The sequence below is a fragment of the Mizuhopecten yessoensis genome, unplaced genomic scaffold, assembly GCF_002113885.1.
Source record: "Mizuhopecten yessoensis strain PY_sf001 unplaced genomic scaffold, ASM211388v2 scaffold10201, whole genome shotgun sequence".
Classification (NCBI taxonomy): Eukaryota; Metazoa; Mollusca; class Bivalvia; order Pectinida; family Pectinidae; genus Mizuhopecten; species Mizuhopecten yessoensis.
In genome coordinates this window covers 199,350-215,709 of record NW_018408429.1, presented here as the reverse complement: position 1 = coordinate 215,709, position 16,360 = coordinate 199,350, and the positions used below count along the sequence as shown (strand labels likewise).

Below are 16,360 nucleotides of genomic sequence, written 5' to 3'. Positions count from 1 at the left end.
ATAACAACAGGATATCAGCAGGGGATAACAGAAGGATATCAGTAGGGCATAAAAGCAGGATATCAGTAGGCATAACAGCAGGATATCAACCGGGCATAACAGAAGGATATCAGTAGGGCATAACAGCAGGATATCAACAGAGCATAAGAGCAGGATATCAGCAGGGCATAACAGCAGGATATCAGGAGGGGATAACAGCAGGATATCAGTAGGGCATAACAGCAGGATATCAGCAGGGCATTCAAGCAATATCTCAACAGGGCATAACAGCAGGATATCAACAGAGCATAAGAGCAGGATATCAGAAAGGCATAACAGCAGGATATCAACAGAGCATAAGAGCAGGATATCAGTAGGGCATAACAGCAGGATATCAGCAAGGCATAACAGCAGGGGCTCAACAGGGCATAACAACAGGATATCAGCAGGGCATAACAGCAGGATATCAGCAGGGCATTCAAGCAAGATCTCAACAGGGCATAACAGCAAGATATCAACAGAGCATAAGAGCAGGATATCAGAAAGGCATAACAGCAGGATATCAACAGAGCATAAGAGCAGAATATCAGTAGGGCATAACAGCAGGATATCAGTAGGCATAACAACAGGATATCAGCAGGGGATAACAGAAGGATATCAGTAGGGCATAAAAGCAGGATATCAGTAGGCATAACAGCAGGATATCAACAGGGCATAACAGCAGGATATCAGGAGGGCATAACAGCAGGATATCAGTAGGCATAACAACAGGATATCAGCAGGGCATAACAGCAGGGTATCAGTAGGGCATAACAGCAGGATATCAGGAGGGCATAACAGCAGGATATCAGTAGGCATAACAACAGGATATCAGCAGGGCATAACAGAAGGATATCAACAGGGCATAACAGCAGGATATCAGGAGGGCATAACAGCAGGATATCAGTAGGCATAACAACAGGAAATCAGCAGGGCATAACAGCAGGATATCAGTAGGGCATACCAGCAGGATATCAGTAGGCATAACAGCAGGATATCAGCAGGGCATAACAGCAGGATGTCAGTAGGGCATAACAGCAGGATATCAGCAGGGCATTCAAGCAAGATCTCAACGGCATAACAGCAGGATATCAACAGAGCATAAGAGCAGGATATCAGCAAGGCATAACAGCAGGGTCTCAACAGGGCATAACAGCAGGGTCTCAACAGGGCATAACAGCAGGATCTCGGCCAGCTTAACAGCAACATGTCAGCGGCATTAAAGCAGGATCGCAGCAAACATAACAGCAAGGTCTTAGCAGGGCATTTCAGCAGGATCTCAGAAGGATATGCCAATATATCAGGTTTTGAGATAAAGCCCGTTCCCCAGACATAGTATTGTGACTAGACAGACCAGAACACAGATTTATTGGAGGAGACTGAAGAGCACATGTAGTAGAGTCAAGCACATGACCCAGATAATGACCAAGGATCTAGATTCTATGCTGCAAGGGCAGTAAAGGGAGTCCCTTGTTATGGAGTGAAATGAGTGCAGCAGAAGGAGTCGCCCTGGGTTACGGAGGGTTGATCATCTAATTAGGGACAATCACATACATAAAACTCTTCAAGGAATCCCAAGTACTGAAATACTGAAATGCTGCACCTATTGAAACAATTATTGATATACGCTTTAAAAAAACATTTGATGAACTTCTTTTTCATCAAATTTTATGATATCAGCATTTTAAATGCGATCTATTAATTTACATATTGATTTAGGTAAACAGATGGTCCAATTATTTCAGTGACCATGGCGACAAGAATAAAAAATAAGTAAAAAATCTGTCCACAAATGAAAATAAAGGAAAATAAATGAAAAAGGTACCTGCTTCCAACTTTAACAGTATAAGCAATGACACTAACATCAGGAATAGGATTGATTTAACCACATAGCAAACAGAGAATCGAGCCATTCAAACACCTAACTTGGATCACGACCTACTCACAAAATGGCCTACTAACAATGCATGTCAAACATAGTGCTTACATAAGAATATTCCTTTAGGAAAACTACTTAAAAAACCCAGGTAAATTGCATTATATTTATTGCAACAGTTTTTTTAGCTCACCTGGGCCGAAGGACCATGTGAGCTTATGCTGTACTGCGGCATCTGGCGTCCCACGTCCGTCCGTCAACTTTTTCTTTTGAACGACTTCTTCTGAAGGACTGTAGGACCTAGGGTCAGGATATTTGGTCAGTAGGTACCTGGGATGGAGTGCTATAAAGTTTCCTCATTAAAATGACCTTGACCTACTTTCAAGGTCACATGAGTCCAATCAGATTAAAATCATATGTTACATGGCTTTGTTAACTTCGTACTACGCCTGAACATCTGAGTGTGCTGCGGTCAGGGTCACGTTCAGGTGACCTTTATATTTATAAATACTCATTAAATTTTGACCAATCAGAGACCCTCTTTCAAAATGGTGCTCGGAGTTGTAACAAATATGGCGGACATTGATGAGAATGATGCGAGAGTTCTGAAGTTATTTGAGATTGATCGTCTGAAACCAGAACAGAAAAAGATATTCGAAGCTTTATTAGAGAAGAAAGACTGTATGGCGGTGTTGCCTACGCAATTATTACCCAATGGGTACGTTTTCCTAGGCGTCGTAGAAACGTCAGTTCCCGCCACCATATTTGTTTTGGAAAACTAATCTGTTCGATACCCCTCGCTATTTATCTATCAACCATGATATTCCGAGTCGCTGGCAAACTTTTGCCAGCGCGCCTCTGATTGGTTCATTTAAATGTCACTTGAACGTGACCCTGACAGCGGCACATTCAGATGTTCAGACGGAGCCATGTAACAGATGATTTTAATCAGATTGACGGGTCAAATATGTTAAAAATTTCTAACAACAATATCCTAAGAACCATTTGAACCAGAGGCATGATACTTGGGTATGTTATGAAGACCAGCAGTGCAATTTTTTTTTATAATTACAGTCGGGGTCAAAGGTCAACACGGGTTAAAGGCTTTAACTATCTTCTTCTCAAATTCCATAAGACTCAGGGTCATGATATTTCGGCCAGTAGGTACCTGGGATGAAGTGCTTTAAAGTTTCCTTATTAAAATGACCTTGACTACTTTCAAGGTCACAGGGGTAAATTATGTTAAAAACTTCAAACAACAATATCCTAGGAACCATTTGGACTAGAGTGATGATACTTGGGTATGTAGACCAGCTGTGTGAATAGTTCTTCATTACAGTAATGAGGTCAAAGGTCAACTTTAAGTTCAAGTCGGGAGTCAAAGGTCAATGTGGGTTAAAAGCTTTCAAATTAAAATTTCAAGTTTCAAACAACAATATCTTTAGAACCATTTAAGAGATGTTAAAATGACTTGTGCTTTAGATACCAATTTCGGTCTAAAGTTACCTATATGTCAGTTTCATGTAACAAAAGAAACAGGTGAGTGATACAGGCCCTCTGGGCCTCTTGTTTGTTCATCACAGTGCATTACGTTTTAATTTTTCATGCTTAAGGCAATTTCTTCAGGAAAATCTATGGAATTTGGTTGAAACTTGAAATCTTTAGACAAGGACAGGTGAACAAGCTATGAAGGTGAAATTTCTTATTATATTGTAAAGATTCTGTAGTTGTGGCCTTCACCTTGAGCTTGATGACATTGACCTCCAGAGAATGATGGCAGATTATTATATAAGATTCTGTAGTTGTATAGTCTTCACCTTGAGCTTGATGACATTGACCTCCAGAGAATGATGTCAGATTATTATATAAGATTCTGTAGTTGTAGCCTTCACCTTGAGCTTGATGACATTGACCTCCAGAGAATGATGGCAGATTATTATATAAGATTCTGTAGTTGTAGCCTTCACCTTGAACTTGATGACATTGACCTCCAGAGAATGATGTCAGATTATTAGATAAGATTCTGTAGTTGTAGCCTTCACCTTGAACTTGATGACATTGACCTCCAGCTGATATCCAGAGAATGATGTCAGATTAGTATATAAGATTCTGTAGTTGTAGAACTTGATGACATTGACCTCCAGAGAATGATGTCAGATTAGTAATGTAAAGATTCTGTAGTTGTAGCCTTCAACTTGTACTTGATGACATTGACCTCCAGAGAATGATGTCAGATTAGTATATAAGATTCTGTAGTTGTAGCCTTCACCTTGAACTTGATGACATTGACCTCCAGCTAATCTCCAGAGAATTGTCAGATTAGTAATGAAAAGATTCTGTAGTTGTAGCCTTCACCTTGAACCTACTATGTGTATGAAGTTTCATGAATTAAGGTTAAAAACTTAAATCAAAACCTGCAGCCAACACAAATGTCCGACAGTTGATTGTATGTCGGTCTTCATTTACAACCTGATATTTTCATCAAGAAACTGCCAGCTGCATGTTTACATGGACGATAAGATTATGCTCTCGGTGAAGTTCTCTTCAAATCTTGTTTGTACATGTGTGAATATCACTAAGGTTTGATACATATCAAGGGACAGAAAATATTAAGATTGAATTTTAGCTCACTTGCCTGAAAAGGTGTTGCCCCAACAGAGGGAATATATAGGTAAAATATTTTATGTCCACTCTCCGACAAAATGTGAAATGAACTTGGGGTATTCACTTTCAGTATCCAAAACAAGAACAGACTCACTCCAGACTTCCTTCAATCTTCGGGCAGGTGAGCTAAAACAATCCAGTTCCCTTGAGAAGTAATTAACACAAAAGTTCATGCAGTTCAGAGATGGAATGAGGGCAATACTTAAGGTAATAGGATTGTGTCCCCATTTCTCAGTAGAATTTCTGAAGTTTTGAAGTTACATTGCTTTGAAGTAAAGAAAATTTCTGCCACAAAAAAAATTATAGGTTGAATTTAAGGATTTTAAATGGAAATTTATGTAAAAAGGAGTGAATTTTGAAAAAAAAAGAAACAATTTTTTGCAAAATAATGTCAATAAAAATGATACTGACATAGATTAGTATTGCATTAATGTTTACCAATTTCATAAATGCTGAAATTGTGTAAAATAAATTATCTATAAACACCACAGTAGTGAAATAGGTAGCCAGTTTCCTGAAGTACAGAATAATGGACACATTTGACTCATTGATTAAAAAACAACTTAAATTAATGCCTGGATTGCTTTGAAATACTTTAATATTGAGAGAACACACTGTTCTGTCAATCATAAACGGTACAATATTCATCAGTTTAATATTAAACATTAGAATATGCGGAAATTGTTACATTGGATTTTCAACTAGGGATGTACTTCCTATTTCTGTTTAGCAATACACTATGACCTTAAGGTCGAATGAGTGTATTGATAAACAGAAATAGGAAGTACATCCTTAGTTGAAAATCCAATGTAGATAGACAGTATCACAATTTCCGCATATATTCTAATGAGTCTAAGAGTTGTGATGAATATTGTATGTTTATTATTGACAGAACAGTGTGTTCTCTCAATAATAAAGTATTTCAAAGCAATCCAGGCCTTAATTCAGTTTTAATTTTATCAATGAGTCGATGTGTCCATTTTCTGTACTTCAGGAAACAGGCTTACCTATTTCACTACTGTGAAGTTTTTCAAGAAAGATAACTCTTACATACAATTATATGGATTTACCTCCAGACCCAGATATGCTGGTCCTAAGGTGCTTTATCAAAATTATGAATTTTGATACCCCCAGATCACCCATTTCCCCCTGGGGAGGGGGTAAAGTTTACTTTAGTTTATATTGACAATTAACACTTTTGGGTATATTTCACTTACTTCCTGTGGAAAGTAATTCAAACTTGGTTGAAATTATCATCACGTGATTGAAGTTTGATTATGTGAAATCTTAGATCCTGACTCACTCCAAGGGCCTCATGGGCGTATCTAAAAGGGGACAATTTCACGAAACTTCCAACAATCTTCTCCAGAATCAAATTTAACTATACATAATATAAACTTATTCTTTTTTACAACAATTATGAAACAAATTATTTCAACTTATATTAATCACTCTTGTTGGCCCGGTTGTTAGTGCGGGTCTTAGTGTGGGAGGAAACCAGAGTATGCAGAGAAAAACTCATGTTGTCAGGCAGGTGAACCCATACCTTTTCACATCTGATCGGGGAATTGAACCCCAGACGTCTCGGTGAAAGGCAAGTGTATGTGCTATCCACTGCCCCACCAAACCACCCGTGAAGTTAACTATAGTCTATATAGAGAAATATCACTTGGGTATATTTTGTTTATTTTCGGTGGGGTATAATTTAAATCTAACTGGAATTATAATGGTGTATTTGTTATTTGATGGTATGAAAGTAAAGACCCTAATTCACCCCCAGGGCCTGAGAGGTGTGGCTAAATGGGGTCAGATTTGCAAACATTTTAACAATCTTCTTAACCAGATCTTCTTAACCAGAACCAGATTTGCTAGAATCCAATCATCTTCATTGATAGGAAGGTCCTAAGATGCTTTATCAATTGTGAATTTTATTACCCGGATCCTTGTTGACATTACTTTGATGTGTTTCATGGCAAGTGTTATATTCATACTCTTGGACAAAGCAGACGTAAAGTTCAATGTTGTTGCCTAAGTGTACAATGCATTATGTTCAGTAGTTAATGTGAGACAACTGGCAACCCAAAACATGAACACATTTTTATGCGGTGGCGCGGCATCCGTCTGTCGTCCATCGTCAATATTTTATTTTAAACAACTTCTTCTTAGTAACTAAAAGGCCTAGGGTTATGATATTTGGCCAGAAGCAAACTGGTATGAAGGGCTACCAAATTTGTTCAAATGAATGACCTTGAATTATATTCAAGGTCACAGGGGTCAATTGTCTTAAAAAATCTTTATACAACTTTTTCTGTACAACCAAAAGAACCAGTATAGTGATATTTGGTCAGTAGCATTAGGAGATGAAGGCTACCAAGTTTGTTCAAATAAATTACCATCACTCATATTCAAGGTCACAGGGCCGGGGTCAAATATGTTCAAACCTTTATACAACTTCTGAATAACCAAACTGCCCAGGGTGATGATATTTGACCAGTATCATGTTGGGGTGAAGGGATACATAGTCTTTGAATGATATTCAAAGTCACAGGGGTCGAATATGTTAAAGTCTTTAAACAACATCTTCTGAATAACCATAAGGCCTAGAATGTTGATATCTGGTCAGTAGCATGCTTGGATGACGGGATATCAAGCTTGTTCATTTGAATGACATTGATCCACTTTCGAGGTCACATTTAGTCTAATATGTTTAAACATTTAAATGACCTAATTTCAATAAACAAAAGGATAGGGTGGTGATATTTTGTAAGTTGCATCCTGAGATGAAGGGCTATACAATTTGTTCAACATAATGACCTTGTTCGACTTTCAAGGTCAAAGGGGTGAAATGTTTTAAAATCTTCTAAAAGGTTCTTTTGAATGACGTTTAATCATAAGTACTGATATTTTGCCTTTAGCTTTATTTAAGATCACTTTTAGGGTTACAAGTTTGAGATGTATACCAGGTGAGCGATGCAGGTCCATTGGGCCTCTCCTTGTTTTGTTACATGGAACAATGACAAGGCAACATGAAGAACAAAGACTGTCAATGAATGAATAAACATGAAAAATAGTGTTTTAAGATGTTGAATTATGAATATCAAAGTTTATGTAGTTAATGTAATTAGAGGGTACAAGTATTTGAATGAATGCGGTAGGTGCAATTAAGTACGTAGAATTATCACATTGATTTTTTTCAAGTGAAAACATTGTTTTGGGTACTTGATTATGTAAGCTACAGACCTTGGGGAACCTACATGTGAAATTTGAGAAAGAGCCCTAAAGCACCTTCTGAGAAATAGAGCTAAAAAAATAACTTTCCAAATTGAAGATGGCACTAAAGCTATAGGCCAAATATTACCACTGGCCTTTTGTTTCTTTAGAAGGAATTGTTTCAAAGATGAACACATTCCATCCCTGTGATCTTGAAAGTGGGTCAGGGACTTTCATTTTAACAAACTTGCATTGGTAGCCCTTCATCCCAGCATACTTCTGATGAGATGTGATCATGCTGGCCCTTTAGGTTATTGAGAAGATGTAAAGGTTTGACTCCTGTGACCTTAAAAGTCGATCAAGGTCTTTCATTTGAACAAACTTGATAACCCAATAGTCATCTCGGCCTGTTACAGACTTGAACAGGCTAGATAGGATCACGTTGAAAAATTAAACCCAATGGAGAAATATCTCCCACACTGTCGGCAACCCTGATCGAAACAGGTCACTGTGAGCTTGTGACTCATGTGACCTATTGTCTTTTGCACATTAATTGTATATTGTTATTCCAAATTATAATAATGACAGTCATCACACACTTTTAAACAACAAAATGAATACTTTATTTTGTACATCAAAATTAAAGTTACCAATAATAATGCCATAAATGTCATCAAGTGGAAAATTACTGAGTTTTAACCTTTGTATGACCCGCCTTTTCTCCATTTGGATAAATGTACATGTGATACATTTCTAAAAACATACAGATATCATCAAACATGTTGGCTGCAAAATACCATATTGCATGAACTGATTATTAACAGTACAGACAGTCCTAGTTCACTAATAAGCTTTGATAAAAACTGAGATGTCACTGGTATACCGCAAGTGTTGCTTTACAAAACTTATTTAATGAGAACACTACAACTTTCTCCTAAAATCATATTGTATGTGTGCAAAGTAATACTTAACATTTTCAGTAATTAATACAAAGATTTGAAAACTTCAAAAGAAATATTTAACTGTATTTTCACTTTTGAAATAACTTTAATGATGAGTTTATTGATGTGAAGACTACAAACTAGAGAAAATAATTATAAATGTACATAATGCGAGCATTAATTTTACAGAAACAAAATATCTGAAAATTAATAAAACCAAACTTGTTTGATACCAGTATTTACAAATTAAAAGTGAACAGTTGTAACATTATGTTTGACCAAGTAGATGAGCTATGTGACTTCAACCAAATAGCAGTGAACACAAAATGGTGAAATATTCACGTATACATCATTTCAGCCATGCTTGACATCTTTTTAGGGATGTAAACAAAATCCTCAAAATAGCCTGCTAATTCATTCACAGTCATGTCATCAAGTCTTGCTTCCTGTGAACAGGATCGTTCAAAGACCTGATCTTGACTGGTCTTACAGGATTCGACCGATGTACCAGGGGCAGATCGTGTCTTTGAATGGCGTGCTGTCTTAGCTTTCGGACTACAGGAAGAATCGGGAGAGTTACTCTTGGACTCATCATCACGAGAATGTTTCCTACCACCATATACACCTTGCGGATGATCCACATCAAATGATGCAATAGAATGATTTCCTTCTGTCGATTTCTTGGAGGAGATGCACATGCTAGAAAAATCAGTTAGAGCCGCTTTTGTACCTGATCCAAATACAGAGATATCTGAAGAATTGTTGCCAGATTTAGGAAGCTTCATTACATTTAAGCCAGTAGGATCACTCTTTCTTTCCTTCTTGATGAGTTTGAGTCTAGCTGACCTGATTATATGCTTTCTGTCTTTCTCCGAGTGATGTAGTTTGAGCCTGGCCTCCCGAATTAAACGTCGTGGAGATCCCGAGATGTTGGCATAGTTGTACTTGTTTCGGTTTTCTGTATCACTGTGATTTGTAGAACAGTTACAATGTTTCGTATTGCATTCTTCCTTTTTCAAGGTCATTTTCTGCATGGAAAAGATGACTTCCTGAGGGTATGGCTCCATTCTGCCAATTCTTTTGTTGTACTTCTGATGGTTTTTATCACTGCTCTTGTTCAATCCTTTCTGTTGCCCTCCGTTGTCCCTGTAAATTACAAAGTGGTAAACTATTCATTATATTTCAACAAGTGATAGTATTTACTTATGAATATCAAATTTCCTTAAAAATCTTCTTTATTTTGTTTCTTGTTTATTGTACAGATTCTATTTCTTGACAACGTACACAAAAGTTGTTTAGCCAATTTTAGATAAGCAAGTTTAAAGTATGACAGTTATACAACCTACATGTATATAGAGACCCATAGGCCACAACTGTCACATGCTGTAATATACCTGTATTCCTTTTTTATTGTTTGAAACATTAAGTAGAAATAATGGAGTAAACAAGAGGCCTAGAGGGCCTGTATCGCTCACCTGACTATGTCAAAAATAATAGGTATGAAGTTAAGATATAGCACTCCATGGTAGGTGCTGTAAGTACATATGAAATTTCAGAAAGATCCATCCAGTACTTGAGATATAACAAATTTCAAACAGACCACCACCCCTATGCCCCTAGGGGGGTCATACCCACCGTTTATACAAAATTGAGTCCCCTTGGCCAAAGGATGCTCCAGACTAAATAAGGATAAAATCCCTTAATCACAATGGTCGAAGAAGGCATTTAAAGGTTTTACCTCTATTTCTCCTATTGGACCCCGCCTTTGCCCCCTGGGAGACCACACCCACTGCTTATAAAAAATTGAGTCCCCTTGGCCCAACGATACTCCAGACTAAATTAGGACAAAATCCCTTAATCCCTATGGTAGAAGAAGGATTTCAAAGGTTTTACCTCTATTTCCCCTATAGGGCCCAGCCCCTCAGGTCCCGGGGGGGGGGGGGGGGGGGGCAGACCCACCGTTTATACAAAATTGTTTTCCCTTAACCCAAGGATGCTTCACACCAAATATGGAATAAATCCTGTCATTCCTACAGAAGAAGAAGAGTTTTTAAGAATTTGCTATATTTCCCATATTGGGCCCCACCCCTCAGCCCCCAAAGGGGCCAGACCCACCTTTTATACAAAATTGTTTTCCCTTAATCCAAGGATGCTCATCACCAAATATGGACCAAAAACTGTCATTCCTACAGAAGTAGAAGGATTTTTAAGAATAATAAAGGAGGGGTAGGAGAAAGATTTTGAAGGTTTTACCTCTATTTCCCCTATTCGGTTCCGGCCCTCTGCCCCCAAGGGGGCCACACCCACCACTTATACAAAATTGAGTCCCCTTGGCCCAAGGATGCTCCAGACTAAATTAGGATAAAATCCCTTCATCCCTATGGTAGGAGAAGGATTTTGAAGGTTTTACCTATTTCCCCTATTCGGCCCCGCCCATCTGCCCCCAGTGGGGCCACACCCCCCACTTATACAAAATTGAGTCCCCTTGGCCTAAGGATACTCCAGACCAAATTTAGTCAAAATCTACTTGGCTATTCAGGACTAGTAGCGTTTTTAAAGGAAAAGTTGCTGGACGGACGACGGACGCTGCGGTATGGCATAAGCTCACCATGGTCCTTTGGACCAGGTGAGCTAAAAAGGGGTCAAATGGGCCTGCAATGCTTGTCTGCTATTAATTTCAAACTTCTCACACTTGGGACAATTGTAAATTATATATCTTTAAATGGACTAAATAAAGTCACAGGCTAAATATCATTACCTATCACTCCTGGTCACTCAAAAACCTGTTAAAAAGATTTGAACACATTTGATATCTGTGACTAACAAGGTCATTCAATTGAATAAACTTGGTATCCTGTAATCCCAGCATGCTACTGGCCAAAGTTCACTCTGTGATTTTCGGTATTCAGGCCTACTATGGGAAGTACTTTAGAAGTTACAACCAGCTTAGAAAGAAAGATCCATTCTACATTGATAATGACACCCTGGTAGTCCAGATCATACTGATCCAATACACCTTTCAGGTCTTGATGAATTATAATATACAAGAGGTCCAATGAGCCTGCATTGCTCACCTGATATTGATCTTACATCTGTAATCTTAAAAGTGGACCAAGATCGAATATATTTAAAAAGGATCAAACTAAGCTACAGGCAAGATATCTTTATCTATGAATTAAGAAGAACTTTGTTTTAAGTTTTTCACACATTTGACCCCTGTGAACTTAAAAAGTCCAACGAGGTCATTCAGTTATAACATAGTAATGTCATAACAGCAACTTATTATCTTGTAAAAATGACATACAGTAGCTATGGTGTAACTCTGACTATTGAATTTTTCCATGATAGCTATTATGAAATAGTAGGTCATTATCATGACACAGTATGTGGACATAATGACATAGTGATGATTAATGACATAGTGACATAATGACATAGTAAAATGTTGTTTTGAGATTGTAAGTGCATTGTAGTGTATAAGACAAACAGTAGCTATATATCTTTTTTGTGATAACTCTTTTATTTCTCGGTGACCTGTACTGGCTTCCACAGACATGGGTCGGTGTCACCTAATATCAAAATACATAATCAAATATTGTTCAGTGCAATTTCCTTTCACCAAATGGCATAGTTTGAAATTCTTGTTTTGAAGTTGCTGGTTGCAAATACTTTATGATTCTAAATGCCTTTTGCATAAATGAGCAGTGCATTATTTGAGAACTTAAATGCCTGATGCATGAAATTTACCAATTTTGGATACAGAATTTAGAAAGTTAAGTACCATTAGACATAGTGAACAATAGCAGTTAAGATTTAGAAAACAAGATTTTTAAATTTTGCAGTTGGAATACTGAACTAAACATCAGCAGTTAAGATTCAGAGATCAAGATATATTAAAACTTGGTCGTTGGAATTGTGACCATAAGCACCCTCCACAGATAACACATGTTACTGTGCATGGTGAAACAATGTGATCACAATACATTTATATAAGTTACAATAAATCCTTTCTTTCAGTTGGTTTTATTTTCTCACCAGATTTTATCTGGATGAACTTACCTCAGCCAAAGCTGCTGGACAACAAGGACACTTTCACTGGTAACTATGCCAGTGGAAACGTTAGGACTGAAATAGCAATCAGGTAGTGTCTATTGAAATGTTCAGCTCAATGTACTTAGTTAAGAGAAATGATATATGTGCAAGTTGACTTACATGATTACTTATCGATGGTGGATCAGTTACATTGTAAGTAGGAATAAAATATTCTGTTTATAAACTCAATTATCATTTATAAATTTATTCCAAAAAAGAACATAAAAATGGTAAATGAATGTGAACACTTACAATATTTTATGTATATATATATACAGTGTATGCTGTTCATAAATGTGTTCTCTTTACATTAAGACATTCTATATATACAATATTACCTTTCTGACTCAACTCGTAGCCTTTTAAATGCAGACGGAAGCTTGGTTGTGTTTTCTTCTCTCTGAAAGCTTTCATCATCTCCCATTTTACTAAAAGCAAAAAAAAAAAAAATCAAGTCATTAGTTGAAATGATTACTTTTTTCCAAACATGCTTGATAACTCCAAACATGTCAACTATATGGCCTCTAGTTCCACACATTTTGTATAGCTGAAATGATTAATGTAAGAGTTAATATCATTTAACTTTGAAATTTAGTTAAGGAAACTTTTAGACTTGACGGCGGGATATGCCGGAATTTCCAAAATGTACCCGATGTCTTCTGTGTAGTGTTTGGGATCTAACTGTTATACAAGGCACTCATATCACTGTTAAATATGTATATGTAAATTATGTGAAACTTAATTGACAGGTGTCAATAATTGTAGGGATCAGTGTCCACTAACTAATAGTATTTTAGGGAAAAAAGTCCCGATTCAACAAATTGATTCCATTTTACATTTAAAATTTAACGAATTTCATAACTCTTTCGTCCTCATTACATATTAACCAATAACAGTTGAATGACAACCTACTTGTTAACTCTTCAAAAGATTGATCAGAGACCTTTGATATCTGGAAAAAATTTAATCACATATATTTTCCCATTTTATCAATGTACGACTGTTAGATGAACCAACTTATAAATTACCGGTAAGCTAGTTCAAAATAACTATCTCTGATGAGATAATTATAATTAATAAATTAAAAGGACTGCAAATCATATAAAAGTGATATACTATATGAATTATATAGTAATTTCATTATTGCATTATGGTTCATAAATACATTTAATCATTATATTTTCATCTTAAGTACTTTACATTGAAAACATTAATAGCGGTCTCTTCCAGTAAAACTTTTTTTTCTGTTTAGCCTTCTTCAATTTTGAATGCATTGTAATTCAATTACAATTCCTTAATAATCTTTGAATAATATGCTCATTAGTGTACAAATATTAATTACACAGTTTACGCAATACATTTAACTAGTATATACCCAAACATTCTAATAAAAGATTAGTTACTGTAAATCAAAAATGTAAATAAGGAAACAAAGGTTAATTACATTTAGATAATACAGATGTATCTGTTTGTGAAGAATACCAACTTTGATGTATTTAACTTACTTCTACTAAAGTTATGACATCTTTATTTAATAATTATACAAATAATACTTTATAAGTGAATTATAAGTGATTAAAAATTCAGTAATATCCTTGAGATAAAACAACCGTTACGTAGAACCACGAGTACAACAAAGGATTGGTATCAACATTTGTTACATTGTATTTAAAAAAATATATTATTTAATCAAAACATTAACGGGCAATATTTTGTTTTAACTGTAACTTAATATCATGAGTGAAGCTCCCTGGCACCTGAGCAAATTAAGCTCTTTAATGGTAATACACAGGTGTACAAAAATAGTCTTCCCTTGCTTTATTTGCCCTTAATATTTTTTCGTCCAGAAAAAGCCATCCTATGGGGAAACAGGAAGTATACACCCTTGAATTAAGGACAAATATGCTTCAACACAGTCACACTGACATCTACATATACTGAAACAATCTTCTTTGTTTTTTATTATTGTTTTATTAAAGAAAAAAAATTCAATATGAAATTCTAAGTAGAATGTTAATTCTCCTGAGAGTTAGATGCACAAACCAATGACGAAACAATCAATACCTGCTCACAAGAAAAGATAACTCTGCAATACGCAAAGACGGAATAAGTAATGGAGGTGATATCAATTTGTCATTTTTACAAACAGCTGCATTAACATTTTTTTGTGCACAATTGTACCTCATTGTATTTTTTATTGGATTATGTTGAACGAATGACGCCCTTTTTTGCTCCATGTGTTTAAAAGAACTTTATTTATTTATTTTTTACTTTATTCCCCCTGAGTAACGTTTTAGTTGTTAAACTGCAAATAGGTAACTGTTACCCAAATGCAGGATTATTACCCATATGCGCCATTGTGCCCAACCTGTATGACACGACGCTACTGTAGTTGATATCTATACTGGTTGGGGAAAACCACCAACTTGCGTATAATATGCGACCTCGCCTATTATACGCCAGTTGGAGTATTGATTTGTTACTAAAAATAACCCCAATCGATTAAACAGTAACTTTTGCTAATAATTAAAAAAAAATGCATTAATTGACGACAAGGTAAATAATATTTTGCTAAAAGATGTTTACTGAAAGCGTTGGCTACTTAGAAACTTGATGTAACTTTACCGGAAGTATTGCATCTATTTTTGGTACTTTCCCACATGCAAATCAAGTTTATTTTTGCATTTGTATTATGTTTCATGACTGAATAAATGTGACTTGGACAAACAATTTGAAAAAGTTAAGATTAAAGTGATTTTGGCTATTTTTAGTAACAAATCCATACCCATATTGGCGTATAATAAGCGAGTTTGCAGATTATACGCAAGTTAGTGGTTTTCCCCGACCTGATATAGGCCTATATATCGTTAGGGACGTTACAGATTGATTGATTGATTGAATGGTTTTACGTTCGTTTCACTACCGAGTAGTTCGGTTATCCAGCAGACAATTAACAGCACAGTTCAACTTACAACTGACCTTTTTATAACATTCCACTCCATCTGTCTTGTTACGGGAAATATTAAAAATACAGTAACTGAAGCTAGATCACAGCTAAGCTGTTTACAAATAACTGGAATCACTTATCGATCTGTTTGATATCACATAGCCATCGTTGCTAAATGAATCAGACAACACTCAAAACATGCGATATGATGTTAAATATAGAATCATTTCGTCAGGTTGTGTTTACATGCATGTTGCTGAATCACTTCCTGTCGAGGGTTTCCACAAAATGGAAACCAATATCATACATCAGTATTACAAATCATTTTCAATCATTACTCACCCAGACCACGGTTGTGAAACACAATTTTGCAACTTTCACATATTCTGTCTTGCACAAAAACTGCTGGGTAAATACAACTGACTCAGTTACTGAGTCAAACTCCGCGTCGCCATATTGTCTTGTGTAAAACGTCAATTGTTTGTTAGGCTATTTTAAGAAAAATCTATTTAAATGAGAATACTATTGTTTCTTGAATTATATCATCGTGATTTGTGAAATGAAGGTTTCGTTATTATTTTTTATACATTTTCAATATTCTAAAATATCAAT

General features: G+C 36.1%; 1 protein-coding gene across 1 annotated transcript; it reads right to left on the bottom strand.

Moving 5' to 3' along the window:
- Positions 1–8,367: 8,367 nt before the first annotated feature.
- LOC110459726 (oxidative stress-responsive serine-rich protein 1-like) lies at positions 8,368–16,247 on the bottom strand. The gene is made up of 4 exons (XM_021512121.1): positions 16,091–16,247; positions 13,140–13,229; positions 12,769–12,834; positions 8,368–9,855 (listed from the first exon to the last, which is right to left on the bottom strand). The coding sequence occupies exons 2-4, from the start codon at positions 13,223–13,225 to the stop codon at positions 9,048–9,050; spliced, it is 960 nt and encodes a 319-aa protein (XP_021367796.1). The 5' UTR covers positions 13,226–13,229; positions 16,091–16,247; the 3' UTR covers positions 8,368–9,047.
- Positions 16,248–16,360: the final 113 nt, after the last annotated feature.